Genomic DNA, 17,878 nt, shown 5'->3' on the forward strand with positions numbered 1-17,878 from the left:
AACAGGAGCTGCATTCTGTGGTAACGTGCAGTGTGGTCAGCGGACAGAACGAGCCGTCTTCCAGCCACTGCTCCGGAGGTTAGCTGGAGGCTAACCTTTGTTCACAGAGCCGTCGCATCTTCAACCCCTCCACAGCTACGGAGGTTAGCTGAAAGCTAACCGTTTGTTGACTGTGGACGTTTCTTCAAACTTCATTGTCGCCCGGACAACTCCTCAACATGTTCATGAGGTTAGGTTTTGGGCAGAGTGATAGAAGTGATTTAGATTGAAATGATCTAAACGTTTTTCATTTTATGAAGTTTGGTTTTGTTTGGGTTGAATTCAATTCAATTCAAAAATACTTTATTAATTTACTCAGCTATCTTGGTGCTAGCAGGCTTATCTGCAGCACAAGTGCTCAGTTTTGTGTTCTTTGTATGTTTTTAAAGTTAAGACAAACTTTACTTGAAGGGTGATTTTAAACAGAAGATTGATCATAACTTGCCGTCCGCGCTTATGCATTTTAACCCTTTTATTTATGGTATTTTTAAAGGTGTGCGTGTTTGATTCTGGTGCTAAGCTATCAGCCTCCTTTGTTAGCTTCAACTGCTAACAGGTAAGGAAACGTGTTTGCTGCCAAATAAGATTTACCCAGAAAGGTTTAGTTTTCAATCCAGTAAATAATGTGTCCCTAACATCATTTTACTAAACTTGATAACTAAGTAAACACCATTAACACTAGAACTCCCAGAATTCTAACACTACTAGAACTCCCAAGCCCGTCAATTTGACAGTGAGCAGTCTGGATGCGAGGCGTTGATGACGTCATTGCATTACATTGGTCAGAATGCTACAGGTTTTCTTGCACGCTATAAAATGATGGTTTTGACAAGAATTAATAATAGTATTTGATCAAAACCTTTTATGTTTTATTATTTATAAATAGTACTGGAAAATAATACAGAGTAGTGGGTACATTTAAAAAAAAATCTTTACTAATCTGACCAAAAGCTGGACAGCTCCATGTTACGCCCCCCTTTCACTTCGCCGACATAAACTAGTGCTAAAAATGCCTTCAGCTCATCCACACTCATGTCTGAGGAGGAATCATCTCCTAAAACTCTGCGGGCCTCAGCCACCCTGCAGCCCTGAACATGGATGAGCATTTCGGCATCCACCAAGCAGAGGAACGCGGTGTGGCCATCTTGGATCTGGCGCTCTGTCAACGCGTTCTGGCACTGACGCCTCCCTCTACTTTCTTCCTCCCCTACCACTGTCCACACAGTACCATCCTTTCCAATCTCCTCCTCCTTCCCTGGTGTGTGCTCGTCTTGCGATGAAAACGCTGTAAAGCGCACAATAGATTGTTGTTACTGGGCTACTATATCTATGACTTAACTTATTGTTTATTTCTTTTTCCATTATTAGTACCTTGTTTTGTAGTTTCTCTCCTGCCAGTGAGCTGGTTTGCTGGATTTATAGCTGGGCACAGGGCACCAGGCTCGTCTCCCTGTCTCTGAACCTGCGCTGATTGTGGCACTGTTGCTATAGTTTATATATTATTAGTTTACTAATCTATAAACTATAGCCTAAAATTATAAAATAGTTACAAAGGCTAGTCTTTTACTTCCTTGAAATAATGCGCCTCAACCTACTGCTAATGGGACAACTTGTGTTTTTTAGCCGGTGGAGGTTCACTCTCTGACCCGCTATCACTGGAATTGAATGCTGACCAAGAGCCGTCAGAATCCCTCTCGACAATCATGTAATTTTTGAAGCATTTCCAATGCCTCTTGAGCAGAAAATATCTTTCTAGAAGACATTTGTAGGATGCCAACAATCTCCTTATCAGACTGCGTTCTAGAGTGGCGGTTGCTAGGCAACGCTCGCGTGTACTCAATCGCGGGAAAAAAATATCAATGTAAATAATAGGGCCGTCAAAATAGCGGCTGTGGTAGTTAGAGGTAGAAATACTTAGATCTTTTATTTACTTTGTTATTTTTTTAAAATAGAGACATAGGAACACACAAGAGACAGGTTCAGAAAAAGTCAGGATGCCAGGAAGATAACAGTTTTAATAAACCAGAGTTGTGGCATGTCAAACTTTCAAAGCCATCAAATTGGGAGTTCTAGTGTTAAGCCCCATTTCTCCAGAAAGATTTGGCTCTTTTCCAAAATATTCCCTTAAGTATTTTACCATTTCCTTAATAATATTTCTTTAAATATTATTTCAATAAATAAAGGCTGCTAATGAGACACCATTGAGAATTAGTCATCCAGAAGGTTGATTTTACTCAGCAGATCATTCTTTAAAACATTATTTTACTAAAATAATATTTTGTCTGATCTTGCAATGTGAATGGTTGTATACAGGTATGCCGGTTATTTACCGAGTTAGTTCCAAGACTAACTTAACTTCACTTCCAGATTCTTCAAGATAATACTTGGTTCTCAAACATAAACATTGCATGGTAATGTTGCATCACTCTTTTGGTCATAGTTTTCAATCATCTTCAATCAAATTGTTTATATTGTACATAGCCCATGAGTCTTGGTCATTCTTTAATTCTGCTTGGTAGTTTAGTTGGATTGTTTTAGCAAAGTAAAGAGTTTGTTGATTGAAATATGTTTGACTTTGAGTTGACTTATTTTTGTAAATAAATTCTTGTATTTTAAGAAATTGTGTGAATTCATTCTATGTGTGTGCAGAGTTTTTGCTGTTCAATAATGTCAGAGCTTGTCTCACACCTTTCTATTCTGTCCTAATACCATCGCCTTACTGGGCTGGTATTCACGGGACAACCCTTAACAGACCGAAAGATTATTTGATAAAATATGAATATTAAATAATATTCTCAGATTCATAATCCTAACAATAGGATATATGTAAACAAGAAAAAATTGTGCCTTTGATCCAAAATGGCTGACTTCCTGTGGGGTTTGGGTCACAGTACAACTTTCATATGCACCACCTCACTTGGGCCCTCACAATGATAACACAGAGCTCATCTAAGATGCTGCTTCTAGAGACCTGACCATCACCCAGAAAATTGATCACATTACACTAGTTCCTAAATCCCTGCACTGGCTGCATTTGTAAAAGGATAGAATTTAAAATATTGTTCATTTTCTGTAGCGGACCGAATTGTCTTGGGTCTCAATACATTTCAGAGTTGCTGGTTCGATATGAATTATCTAGACCCCTCAGGTCAGTGAAGACCTTTTCATTCAAGAGTTCCCAGGACGAGAACTAAACAAAGTCTGGCATTTAGTTTCTATCCTCATGAGCTCTGGAACACACTACCCATAAACCCGATAAACCTCTTAGGAAACTGCTGGTTCATTTGACTCAGAACTTAGAGCAATACTGCTACTGCAACTCACTCATAAAGACCAAAGATAGCTTTATTATTTAATTGATAAACGCCTTGGCTTTCTGTGTTGAAATTGCTGCTTTAGTGTTTCTCTTTTTAGGTTAAACGTTTAATGATGTTTTTCTATGTATTTTGTGCATTTAACATAATTCTCTTATCTCCTTTCCTTTGCTACCTAATTGTGTATGCTGAATATTATGATGTACTGCTGTTTGCTTTTCTTCACGTATTTGTTCTCTACTTTCTGGAAATTATATTCACCTTCTGATTAAGACAATTTACCTTGCTTTTAAAACATCTGTCCATTGTGCCCTTTTGTAAAGTTGTTTATCTGTACTGAAAGTTTTACCTTTTTTCAACAGGCCCACAGTAGAGACTTGTACATGACAGAAAAGCTGCTGTAAATACTTTTTTCTGAGTACACAAACATAATTCTGGTCCATTGTAAATTCATGCGTAAGGAAGTAATTGGTCAAAAATGAGTTAAAATGGAACCATGAGAATTGAGATAAAATTTGAACATTTATGCAAAGTTCAAATATTGTCAGCTTTGTGAAAACCAAGCAGAAACTACAACCTGTCTTTTGGGACGTACACACACATGCAGCAGTTTTTAGCTCTCTGAGAAGATGGTGTTCTTCATTTGCTGCATTGCTGTCACTTTGTGACTGCAGTAATGCAGTTAAACTGATGGGTTAAACCATGTAATAAAGGCTCTGATTATTGCTTTACAACAAGTTTGTATACAAATATTTATTGTTGTATTTCTCTTGCAGGTGGGGATTCCAAATTCACGACTGCGTTATTTCTTGATTGCTAAACATCCTGCAGAAAACTCAAGCATCCAGACAAGTGCAAAGGTAAAGTTTGTTGGCATTGTAAAACATATTGTAACATAACCTGTTATGGCTTTACTGTGGGTTGATGGGTAAAATCTGGTAGTCAATGTTCAAGCATATGACGGAGGGAATGCAGTCAGCAGGGCTTCTGTACCGATGTCTATGGTGACTTAGAATTATAAAGTTGGTCTTTTTCCCCATTATCATATCATGAACTTTGCAGTCTTCACAGCCTCTATCTACAGATCACAGCTCAAAGATGTTTAAAACAACAAAACAAATATAAACGAGAAGCACTTGATTTTGATTTGTCTTCCTGAGCTGAGGCCTAAACACCCAAAGGGACAGTATATAATTATAAAAAATTTTTTTTGTCAAACTATTGAAAAATAAAGGCTGATTCACTTTCAGGGTGGACTTTACACCAAAATAAAAAAAAATTAAAGCTGCAAGCAGCATTGAAGGCCCTCGCACCTCATCGCAGCTTGGCCTGTGCAGCAACTGTGGGAGCCTGGCATCACCGCCTACAGGCCACCGACGGGGCCGCAGTTCGATTCCACACATCGCCACTAGGTGGCACTGTGAGCGACATGTCATATGATGTTTGGTCATGCAGAGTTCTGGTCTGGCAAGAAGTATTTAAAATTTGTGGGAAATCCACCCTTCCAGATGGAAGCTGCAGTCACTTGTTTATTAGTGGGCGGGGCTAAAATGATGTCATCAGTTGACCGTGGCAACATGTTCAGCATTGATCCATGATGATGTATACTACATTTGAAGTGGATCCGATGATGTATGAGGGAGATAGAGCACTTGAAATGTCCTAGGGGGCGCCAATTATCCAAATTTCAATGTGATCCAACAGATCTGTTTGGGGTTTGACAAAGATCAACCATTTTCAGTTTAGAGCAAATCAGACCTTCCATATGGAAGCTGCACTCACTTGTTTATTAGTGGACGGGGCTAAAATGATACCATCAATTGACTGTGGCAACATGTTGAGCATTGCTCAGTGATGGTGTATAGTACATTTCAAGTGGATCCGATGATGTATGAGGGAGATAGAGCAATTGAAATGTCCTAGGGGGCGCCGTTGATCCAAATTCCAATGTAATCCAATAGAGGTGTTTGGGGGCTAACAGAGATCACCCATGTTTTTATTTTGGAGTGAATCGGACCATGCATGTGTAATTTAGAGCCAAACGTATGGCCGTGGCGTGACATCAGAATTCGCTACGCAGCCACTGCCACACCCTCCAGCCAAACCAGTCACTACTGGAGAGTGTCTTAAACCATCATATTATCTGTCACTTGGGACAGTTTCACATTGATTAGGTGAAGGACATCAAAAATTGACTTTCTAAAGGAAAACATAACACTTCCTGTTGTCAGGGGGCGGGGCTTCGATGATGTCAGCATCTGATAAGCTAATATTGTTCAGGGCGGTAGATTCATTTTAGAAGGTTACAGGTCTCTGTGACTTTCCTTGTAGGAGCTATATCAATTTCGTGTTTTATGGTGAGAAGTCATATTTTGAGGCTTGGCCACGCCCACATGTATCAAAAAGCTTTTGATAACTTTTGATCCCCAGTGCCTTAAGAGTATACTGAGTGATTTTCAAGTCTCTAAGTAAAAATCTGTAGGAGAAGTTTGCTCAGATATGTTGGCTAGAAACGGCTAAACCGGGGTCAAAATGGCAACTTCAATCCAAAATGGCCGACTTCCTGTTGGGTGTGTACCAACACTCCAAGAGACTTTTTTGTAGGTCCTGAGAAGTTATATATGCGTACCAAATTTCAGAATCCTCGGTCAAAGCATGGAATTGGGGCTGATTTTTAAAGAAATTTCTTGGGGGGGCTGTGGAAGAATTAGGCCACGCCCACTAAATATCTCATCAGATCTCTTTTGGGGACTGGACTAGGATCAATCATATTGAATTTGGTGCAGATCAGAGGATTTTTGTGGAAATGAGAGGCAAACGTAAGGACATGGCTTGATGTCAAACATCGCCGCGTCACCAAAAGTCACTGTGCTTCAAACGAAGTTAGACCCACTAGTTATCACCTGACACAGTTTCAAGTTGATTGAGTGTAGACAGCCAGATAGCAACCTTTCCCAGTAAAAAAAGTGACTTCCTGTTCTCAGGGGGCGTGGCTTTGATGATGTCAGCATATGACCCCATAGGATCGTCGGGAAACCGAAGGTCCTCCTTTATGCCAACTTTGGTGTGATTTGGCGTTTCTTTGCATTTTTTTAGTTTGGGCGCAAACGCCAAGTTCGTGCCTCGGCCACGCTCCCTAAACATGGCCGAAAACTCAGGATTTTGATAACTTTTAATCCCCCATGCCTTATCTGCGTATTGCCCAAATATGAAGCCGATAGCTCAAAATCCCTAGGAGGAGTTCATTAAAGTTCGAGGTGAGTCAATCCTACGGTTCCAATAGGTCCTTGCAGGCTTCCTGCTCGGGCCTAACAAGCTACTTGAATTGTTATAGAACATTCGCTATACACCTACACATTCATAAAATATACAGCATTTTGCCTGCACCCTTTAAAAGCAGTTCGTATACCCCTTTTCCCCAGAATTAAATATTTAATTCAAAGAGAAACTTTTAGAACATTACTTACAATTTTGAGTCATGAGTCATTAGTTTGAATTGTGCATTATGTATACATTTTTAGTAGGTTATTGTCTGCAAATACTTGGGATAGGCAGCAAAACCTGTTCTGATATCAACTATTGCTTGAATTTATCTGATCAGGCATGTTGTTGGTCCTAGATGCTATGGCTGTTCTTCTTACGGGGTGCACTTTTGCAGGGGGCTTTGTTTTTGGAGGGCTGGTGGGGGCGCACTTGCATGATGTGGGCTCATTGCTGCGTTCTGTCCTCCGCTGTTTAGTGTGCTGTGGTGTCGGGCTGGTGGTCCTGTGCGTGGCGGCTCTGGCCTCCGTGTTTTGTACGGCAGGGCGGGCGTCGCTGGGCTCGTCAGTTTAGGCCTCTATCGAATGTGGGGCCTATTCCCTCCCCGCCACACTACCTGCCGGTGGTTGGTATCTCTGAATATCTTCTCTGCCGAACATGACACGGTTAAAAAAAAAATACAAAAGAACGTATCTGATGTGTATTACATTGCCTTGGGAAACCCTGTTAGGCTCTCCCATGGCAAACAGGCTCTGGGTGACTGGTCAGACAAAGAGCGGTTCAAGACGCCCTTCATGAGGACCATAAAATCGAGGCACTTGACGTCAGCGCAGCCAGGTCCCACCCTGGAGCCATGCTTGGGGTTGGGACCCGTTAGAGAGAGCCCGGTGGCCGGGTTGCTCCTTGCGGGACCCGGCCAGTCCAAGCCCAAACGAGAGACGCGAGGCCATCCCCCAGTGGGGGCAGTGGACGAAGGTGGAGACCTCGAGGACCCGATCTCTGGATGCTTAACAATAGCTGATAATAATGTTGCCACCAACATCTTTCATAATATTGATGTAAAAAAAAAATATATATATATATATATATATATATGTATATATATATATATCTACCTGTGACACCTTTCTGGAGAGGGGAATTGTCCGAGCTTCTGCTGGCAACAACTTAATGCTCACCCTCTACCGATGATCCACATGGCCCTGTCTTTTAGTGTTTAACCCTTCCTCTCTCCTAGACATGATGATTGACTGAGCTTTTACTGTAACTAATTGTATGTGCTCTCTTTCAGACTCTAACCTTGAAAACTGGCTCAGAGTTTATCTGTTCTTTCTTTCTAGGTGAAACGACTAAAGGAGCTACATCCATTAACATTTACTTTTCCTTCCCATAGAAAGTACTCCTGGATCAGTGCTTCTTTGTTCTCTTTGTGTCTCTGCTCTGTTCTTTCTCTCAAACCCCCAGTCGGTCGTGGCAGATGGCCGCTCACACTGAGACTGGTTCTGCTGCAGGTTTCTTCCTTTTAAAAGGGAGTTTTTCCTCTCAACTGTTGCTACATGCATGCTCAGTATGAGGGATTGCTGCAAAGTCAACGCCAGTGACTGTCCCATGTCTCTACATGCTCATCCAGGAGGAGGGAATGCTGTAAGTCACTGACTGGATGCAATCTGCTGGGTTTCCTTGGACAGAAAAACTTTTTATCCAATTTAAATAAATAACTAACTCTGACTGCATTGTTCAATGGTTAGGACTAATTGGAATGTATGTACCTGACTTTTGTGAAGTGCCTTGAGACGACGTGTGTTGTGAATTGGCGCTATATAAATAAAACTGAATTGAATTATAAATATATACAGTACACACCAAAAGTTTGGACACAGTTTCTCATTCAAAGAGTTGTCTTTATTTTCATGACTATGAATATTGTAGCTTAGCACTGAAGGCATCAAAACTATGAATGAACACATGTGGAATTATATACTGAACAAAAAAGTGTGAAACAACTGAAAACACACCTCCAGGCTGTGTAAGGGCTATTTGACCAAGAAGGAGAGTGATGGGGTGCTGCGCCAGATGACCTGGCCTCCACAATCACCGGACCTGAACCCAATCGAGATGGTTTGGGGTGAGCTGGACCGCAGAGTGAAGGCCAAAGGGCCAACAAGTGCTAAGCATCTCTGGGAACTCCTTCAAGACTGTTGGAAACCCATTTCTGGTGACTACCTCTTGAATAGAATGCAAAGAGTGTGCGGAGCAGTAATCAAAGCAAAAGGTGGCTACTTTGAAGAACCTAGAATATAAGACATATTTTCAGTTGTTTCACACTTTTTTGTTCAGTATATAATTCCACATGTGTTAATTCATAGTTTTGATGCCTTCAGTGTGTAGCTACAATATTCAGTCATGAAAATAAAGAAAACTCTTTGAATGAGAAGGTGTGTCCAAACTTTTGGTCTGTACTGTATGTACACACAGGTGCTAGTCATAAAATTAGAATATCATGAAAAAATTGATTTATTTCCGTAATTCCATTCAAAAAGTGAAACTTGTATATTATATTAATTCATTACACATGGACTGTATAACCTATACTTCAAATGTTAAATATTTAAATTTTGATGATTATAACTGACAACTAATGAAAACCCCAAATTCAGTATCTCAGAAAATTTGAATATTTCTTAAGACCAATACAAAACATGCAAAACATACAACATTTTTTAGAAATGTTGGCCAACTGAAAAGTATGAGCATGTACAGCACTCAATACTTAGTTGGGGCTCCTTTTGCCTGGATTACTGCAGCAATGCGGCGTGGCATGGAGTCAATCAGTTGTGGTACTGCTCAGGTGTTATGAGAGCCGAGGTTGCTCAGATAGTGACCTTCAGCTCTTTTGAATTGTTGGATCTGGTGTATTGCATCTTCCTCTTCACAATACACCATAGATTTTCTATAGGGTTAATGTCATGCGAGTTTGCTGGCCAATTAAGAACAGGGATACCACGGTCCTTAAACCAGGTACTCGTAACTTTGGCACTGTGTGCAGGTACCAAGTCCTGTTGGAAAATGAAATCTGTATCTCCATAAAGTTGGTGAGCAGCAGAAAGCATGAAGCGCTTTAAAACTTCCTGGTAGACGGCTGCATTGACCTTAGACCTCAAAAAACACAGTGGACCAACACCAGCAGATGACATGGTACCCCCAAAACGTCACTGACTGTGGAAACGTTTCACTGGACATCAAGCAATGTGGAATCTGTGCCTCTCCTCTCTTCCTCCAGACTCTGGGACCTTGATTTCCAAAGGAAATGCAAAATTTGCTTTCATCAAAGAACATAACTTTGGACCACCCAGCAGAAGCCCATTCCCTTTTTGTCTTTAGCCCAGCCAAGACGCTTCTGATGCTGTCTCTTGTTCAAGAGTGGCTTGACACAAAGGAATGCGACAGCTGAAACCCATGTCTTGCATACATCTGTGTGTGGTGGTTCTGGAAGCAGTGACTCCAGCTGCAGTCCATTCTTTGTGAATCTCACCCACATTTTAAAATGGGTTTTGTTTCACAATCCTCCTCAGGGTGCGGTTATCTCTATTACTAGTACACTCTTTTTCTACCACGTCTTTTCCTTCCCTCCGCTACTATTAATGTGCTTGGACTCAAAGCTCTGTGAACGGCCAGCCTTTTTAGCAATGACCTTTTGTGTCTTGCCGTCCTTGTACAAGGTGCCAATGGTCATCTTTTGAACAACTGTCAAGTCAGCAGTTTTCCCCATGATTGGAGGCCTTTAAAAGCATTTGCAGGTGTTTTGAGTTGATTAGTTAAATAGAGTGTGGCAAAGGTTTTATCAATATTGAACCTTTTCACAATATTCACATTTTCTGAGATACTGAATTTGGGGTTTTGATTAGTTGTCAGTTATAATCATCAAAATTAAAATAAATAAACAATTGAAATATATCAGCCTGTGTGTAATGAATGAATAAATATAATATACAAGTTTCACTTTTTGAATGAAATTATTAAAATAAATCAGTTTTTTTATCATATTCTAATTGTATGACCAGCACCTTTTCGAGACAAATGAGTATGTTAAAAGAATTCCATTCAAACTGAATAATTTTTCTCTCAAAGCTGCAGTTTCTGTGTTTTTGTTCTAATCTTGTAGATTTGTACAAGATTATTGCACCTTTTCATGTTTGTTTTTAGTTGCATTGCAAAGTATAACTACTCGACTGCCAAAAAACAATTTGCTCTTCCATCCAGGTAATTGAATTAGGGTTTTCCAACCACTTGCACAATGCTTCTGCAAACAATTGGGAATTTATAGGTCATTTTCAGGAGCTTGTAATTGCCTTGCAATTAAACATTCCAGAGTTTTGTGGAGTTATAACAAAGCAGGAGCAACAGCAATTCGGGTAACAAATCATGCATCTGTCTGGCATTCTAGACTGGGTTTTGCTGGAGAACAGCACTTTTCTGATTTCATTGTGTCAAGTATAAAGTTTGGTGGAGAGAGGATTGTGGTGTGATGCTGTCTTTTAGGAGATGGGCTCAGTCTTTAGTTCCAGTGAAAGGAACTCATGATGCTTCAGCATATCATGACATTTCGGACAGTTTTAAGTTCCCAACTTTGTAGGCATACTTAGCCCGTTAATTTTGTTGTATGACAGTCTTTTACCCTACTTCACCCAAGGCTATTCCTCTTTGTCAAATTTTATCAGTGCATGCTATGGTTAATCAGCTCATTCTGAAAGGCCAGGCAGTTGAGTCCCACTTATCCTAGACTACTCTAAAGCTTAGACCCTTGGAAATAAGAAAAGATATATAAAAAGTGAGAAGGATAGTGAAACTGTTTAAGAAACAGTTGGGAATATACAGGGATTGGACAATAAAATTGAAATACTAGGTGTTCAGCTGATAGCTTAGCACCAGAATCAAACACACACCTTTAAAAATACATTCAATAAAGGGTTAAAATGCATAAGCGCGGACGGCGCGTTATGATCAATCTTCTGTGTTTAAAATCACCCTTCAAGTAAAGTTTGCCTTAACGTTAAAAGCACACAAATACAGAACACAAAACTGAGCAAGTGTGTTGGGGGGCGGCTCGCTGTCGGGCCAACCAAGCCGCATGTTACCACGGTGATGCAGCTCCTGTTGTCCTCCTTTCAGACTGGGAAACTTCTCTTCTGCAGGGAACTCTCTGGAACACAGTTTGCTTCTGCAGGCCTCAGAGAGAAAGTCAAGCAATGCTTATACCTTAATTACCCCTTTTTATGAATGAATACCGGATACACAAACAGTGATTTATTCGTACTTAACTTGTGCATATGATCGCGTGATCGTATGATACTCTCGGATCCAGTTGAAGAGTTACAGTGGTTGGACTATGAAACTGAAACACCTGGTTTTAGACCACAATAATTTATTAGTATGGTGTAGGGCCTTCTTTTGCAGCCAATACAGCGTCAATTCGTCTTGGGAATGACATATACAAGTCCTGCACAGTGGTCAGAGGGATTTTAAGCCATTCTTCTTGCAGGATAGTGGCCAGGTCACTACGTGATACTGGTGGAGGAAAACGTTTCCTGACTCGCTCCTCCAAAACACCCCAAAGTGGCTCAATAATATTTAGATCTGGTGACTGTGCAGGCCATGGGAGATGTTCAACTTTCACCAGTCTTGCTGTGTGTATTGGTGCATTGTCATCCTGATACACGGCACCACCTTCAGGATACAATGTTTGAACCATTGGATGCACATGGTCCTCAAGAATGGTTTGGTAGTCCTTGGCAGTGACGCGCCCATCTAGCACAAGTATTGGGCCAAGGGAATGCCATGATATGGCAGCCCAAACCATCACTGATCCACCCCCATGCTTCACTCTGGGCATGCAACAGTCTGGGTGGTACGCTTCTTTGGGGCTTCTCCACACCGTAACTCTCCCGGCCGTGGGGAAAACAGTAAAGGTGGACTCATCAGAGAACAATACATGTTTCACATTGTCCACAGCCCAAGATTTGCGCTCCTTGCACCATTGAAACCGACGTTTGGCATTGGCATGAGTGACCAAAGGTTTGGCTATAGCAGCCCGGCCGTGTATATTGACCCTGTGGAGCTCCCGACGGACAGTTCTGGTGGAAACAGGAGAGTTGAGGTGCACATTTAATTCTGCCGTGATTTAGGCAGCCGTGGTTTTATGTTTTTTGGATACAATCCGGGTTAGCACCCGAACATCCCTTTCAGACAGCTTCCTCTTGCGTCCACAGTTAATCCTGTTGGATGTGGTTCGTCCTTCTTGGTGGTATGCTGACATTACCCTGGATACCGTGGCTCTTTATACATCACAAAGACTTGCTGTCTTTGTCTCAGATGCGCCAGCAAGACGTGCACCAACAATTTGTCCTCTTTTGAACTCTGGTATGTTACCCATAATGTTGTGTGCATTTCAATATTTTGAGCAAAACTGTGCTCTTACCCCGCTAATTGAACCTTCACACTCTGCTCTTACTGGTGCGATGTGCAATCAATGAAGACCTGGGCCTCCTCCCGGTGGGACGTGCCTGGAACACCTCCTGAGAAAGGCGTCCAGGAGGCATCCGGTATAGATGCCCGAACCACCTCAACTGGCTCCTCTCGATGTGGAGGAGTAGCTGCTCTACTCCGAGCCTCTCCCGGATGGCCGAGCTCCTCACCCTATCTCTAAGGGAGTGCACGGCTACCCTACGGAGGAAGCTCCTTTCAGCCGCTTGTATCCGGGATCTCGTTCTTTAGGTCATGACCCAAAGTTCATGGCCATAGGTGAGGGTAGGAACGTAGACCGACCGGTAAATCGAGAGCTTTGCTTTTCGGCTCAGCTCTCTCTTAACCACAGCGACCCCATTACTGCGGCAGCTGCACCCATCCGTCTGTCGATGTCCCGCTCCATTCTTCCCCTACTCATGAGCAAAACCCCGAGATACTTAAACTACTCCACTTGAGGCAGGAACTCCCCTACAACCTGAAGATTAATTATTATATTTATATTAATTTGCAGATAAGCAAGATTAACTTGAGGAGCGATTAATTTCACAAAAACACTGTGGGGAAAAGGAGAGCACAGTCTCTAAGACGAGGAGGAAGTTGCTGGTGTCTTGTGACATCGCCAGCCGTACATGGACTTCCTTTCCGCTCTCCTCAGCCATATCTCAGTCCCACCATCATTTCGGCTACAAGGTACAGAAGAATCTTTTAGCCCTCTAATTACCCAGGACTCCCCCACATGGATGGGCTCTTGCGTTTGTAGACTCCCTCTCAGCCTCAACTGGTGCCAGGAGTGTATTGAAGAACTTGGACCTGGGCAGTCTCAGCACTGCAGACACAGAGCTGACTTATGACCCTGTGCCTTCTCTCCACAGAATAGTTTTCCTTATTCCTTGTAAATATTGGGGATTAGCATTTAAACAAGGAAGCTGATGGCTTCTTTTGAATTTCCACATTTGGGATTCATAAAACGTAAGATTCGGTTTTATGTTTGAAGAGTGTTGATCGAAATAACCTCATGTTTTACAGTAATTAAACATTTTGTTTGACTAAGTGTAATGTTTTCTAAAAGCAGTGTGTTTTTTATTTTTATGGATGTCTATACTGAATATTTGACAACATTTCTCATTCTAGGCTTGTGGCTTCTATGAACCTGAAAGGGATTTTCCTTCATTGTCCTCTACCTGCCCAAGTACTGGGCAGCCAGCAGAACAAAACCCCAGTGCTTATGTCCTATATAAACATGAAGCTCCAGCAGATACTCGGAGGAAGACTAATCAGAACAAAAACCTCTTTGTTCGGCAAATACAAGACTTCTTGGAACCAGAGATGAACGTGGACATGGAATGTTATCTCCTTAAGCCTAAAACACTGTTGCGTTATGGTTCAATCTTGGACATTGTTCAGGCCCAGAGCAGGAGGTCTGTCTGCTTCACCAAAGCGTAAGTTTTAATATCTGTCATCACATACATTTAAAACTCTTCATTACTGTTAATGTGATTTTTCATTTTGTGTGTATTTAAGTATGGCTGGGCAATATTTGAAATTTGATTTATTGCACCTCGCACCACAAGCGATGTCTAAAATGTCAGATCTATTTGATTACAGTTGCGAGGAAATTTAATAACTGAACTCATTTCACAGGTGGCATCCTATCATGGTACCACCATGGATTTCACTGAGCTCCTGAGAGCAAACCAGTGTTTTCCAAATGTTTTTAGAAGCAGTCTGCATTCCTAGGTGCTGGATGTTATAAACCTGTGCAAACGGAAGTGACTGGAAACATCAATCCAATGATTTTGACCATAGTCCCAATACAAGTTAGTGTATATGTATATGCATACTCAAATGGGCTATGAATGACGGGGGGGAAAAAAAGACTGACAAAGACATAAAAGCAAAACTAATATTATTTTGTTCTTTTTTCACAAAGGTGTGGTAAACATGCCTAATTACCAAATTAATACATTGGTTAATATAATTTAGAGGTTGTTAATATTTTACAAAAACAGCTGGAAACTGTTGTTTTTTACGTGTAAGACTATTTGTTAAATTATTTTTTGTATTTTTTGTATAGTTATGGAAGGTATGTGGAAGGAACAGGATCAGTGCTACAGTGCTGTATGGAAAATGAGGTATGTAGCTTTAACTTTAAGGTCCTGTATGAAGTTCTTAAGGGTGAATACAATTTAAAAGATCATGGTCTTTGTTTGCTAAAGTAACTACTAGAATTCAACACGCCATTTGATGTGATGACATTACATAGTGATGAACTGCACTTGAACTCAAAAACAAAAAATTAAGGTTTAGCGAAGGCCTTGTCAAAGTCAAAGAGATAAAAAAAAAAAATCCAATGTAGGTGAATTAAAATTATTTTGCTAAGAAGAGTGGTCCGCAATTTTTCTACAGTGATGTCAAAGAGTTTTCCGGTTAGCCCAAACACCTGATGGCTTTTGTTGCCGCCAAGGGTGGAGAAACCAGTTATTAGGTTTGGGGGCAATTACATTTTTCACAGTGCTCTGTGAAAATGTTCCGTTCCTTAAAATATAAAATCATAATTTGGAAAGAGTTTATTTTTTTACTTACTCAGGTTATCTTTTAGGAGATGAAGAGTTTTTTTTTTAAGATCTGAAATGTTAAAGTACAATTAAAAAAAGCTAAAACGGAGGAAATCTGTAAGGGGCAATAACATTTTCACAGCACTGTATGTATCTTTCACATAAAACAGTTCATAATCTAAAATCCGAAACTCCCTCCCTTGAAATGTTGCCAACCAGGTTTTTAAAAACAGTTTTTAGCTTTTTTGCCCCTGAAATATTGCATATAGCAAATGCTTCCCTTCGATTAGATGCTTTCCCATTGGTTTTTGAAAACTGCAGTGATCACCATTTTTGAATTTGGGAGATGCTTTTATCCATTGCAACTTAGAAATGGGGATACAACAATGCAGTTAATGTCAAAGCTAACAAATGAAGATGGAGTTTTGGATGTGCCATACAGAAATCAACATGGGGGAAATACTTTGTTACACCATTGTGCCTATAGTGCCCAGTGCACGCTGCTAATATATGTAAGGCTTAATTTTCAAATTAACATTACTACTAAACAGTTCAAAAACATTCAATATTTTGTGTCAGTCTTTTCAGAACGGGAATCTCTGGTATTGTATACAGTGTGGAGAACAGTATTTGATTCACTGCCAATTGTGCAGGTTTTCCCACTTGCAAAGCATGTAGAAGTCTTTAATTTTTATTATAGGCACTCTTCAACTGTGAATGACGGAATCTAAAACAAAAATCCACAAAATCACATTGTGGCATTTTTAAGTAATTAATTAGCATTTTATTTCCTGAGATAAGTATTTGATCACCTAACAACCAGTAAGAATCCCGGCTCTCACAGGCCTGTTAGTTCTTCTTTAAGAAACCCTCCTGTTCTCCACTCATTACCTGGATTAACTGCACCTGTTTGAACTTCTTATGTGTATAAAAGACACCTGTCCACACACTCACTCAAACAAACTCCAACCTCTCCACAATGGCCAACACCAGAGAGCTGTGTAAGGACATCAGGGATAAAATAGTAGAATTGTTGACCCAATTATAAGACAATGAAAGGAGTTCAACATGACTGTCAATCTACAGGACCACAGTCTCAAAGAAGACCATTAGTAACACACTACGCCGCCATGGATTGAAATCCTGCAAGGTCCCCCTGCTCAAACCAGCACATGTCCAGGCCCGTCTGAAGATTGCCAATGACCATCTGGATGATCCAGAGAACGAATTGGAGAAGGTCATGTGTTCTGATGAGACAAAAATAGAGCTTTTTGTTTTAAACTCCACTTGCCATGTTTGGGGGTAGAAGAAGGATGAGTACAACCCAAGAACACCATCCCTACCGTGAAGCATGGAGGAGGAAACATCATTCTTTGGAGATGCTATCTGCAAAGGGGACAGGATGACTGCACTGTATTTAGGGGAGGATGGATGGGGCCATGTATCAGGAGATCTTAGCCAACAACCTCCTGCCCTCAGTAAGGGCATTGAAGATGGGTTGTGGCTGGGTCTTCCAGCATGACAGCAACCCAAGGCACACAGCCAGGGCAACTAAGGAGTGTCTCCGTAAGAAGCATCTCAAGCTCCTGGAGTGGCCTAGCCAGTCTCCGGACCTGAACCCAATCAAAAATCTTTGGAGGGAGGTGAAAGTCCATATCGCCCAGCGACAGCCCCGAAACCTGAAGGATCTGGAGAAGATCTGTATGGAGAAGTGATCCAAAATCCCTGCTGCAATGTGTGCAAACCTCGTCAAGAACTACAGGAAACCTCTGATATCTGGAATTGCAAACAAAGGTTTCTGTACCAAATATTTTATAGACCAAAGTTTTGTTTTTCTGATGTATCAAATACTTATGCCAGGCAATAAAATGCAAATCAATTACTTAAAAATCACACAATGTGATTTTCTGGATTTTTGTTTTAGTACCTATGAGTACTAAAACAGCACCTATGATAAAAATTGTAAAGACTTCTACATGCTTTGCAGGTGGGAAAACCTGCAAAATCTGCAGTGTATCAAATACTTGTTATCCCCACTGTAGGTGACACATCAAGTGAAATATTGCAAGCCTTTTTTTGTAATGATTATGGCTTACAGCTAATAAAACCCAAAATTCTATGTCTCAAACAATTTCAATATTACATAAGATCAATAAAAATGATATTTTAAACAAAAATGTCAGGCTT

General features: G+C 40.9%; 1 protein-coding gene across 6 annotated transcripts in view; it reads left to right on the top strand.

Moving 5' to 3' along the window:
- The window catches only part of trdmt1 (tRNA aspartic acid methyltransferase 1), a 132,175-nt gene that overhangs the window by 93,385 nt on the left and 20,912 nt on the right, over positions 1 to 17,878 (top strand). For all 6 annotated transcript variants that reach the window (XR_007035687.1, XM_047349261.1, XM_047349263.1 and 3 more), the window contains 3 exons: positions 4,130 to 4,213; positions 14,268 to 14,575; positions 15,211 to 15,268. Coding sequence is in view for 5 of the 6 variants with exons in the window: in XM_047349261.1 (XP_047205217.1) it covers positions 4,130 to 4,213; positions 14,268 to 14,575; positions 15,211 to 15,268 (450 nt within the window). In the remaining variant the exon portion in view is untranslated. The remainder of the gene's footprint in view (positions 1 to 4,129; positions 4,214 to 14,267; positions 14,576 to 15,210; positions 15,269 to 17,878) is intronic.

This window comes from Girardinichthys multiradiatus, chromosome 21 (assembly GCF_021462225.1).
Source record: "Girardinichthys multiradiatus isolate DD_20200921_A chromosome 21, DD_fGirMul_XY1, whole genome shotgun sequence".
NCBI classification, from domain to species: Eukaryota; Metazoa; Chordata; class Actinopteri; order Cyprinodontiformes; family Goodeidae; genus Girardinichthys; species Girardinichthys multiradiatus.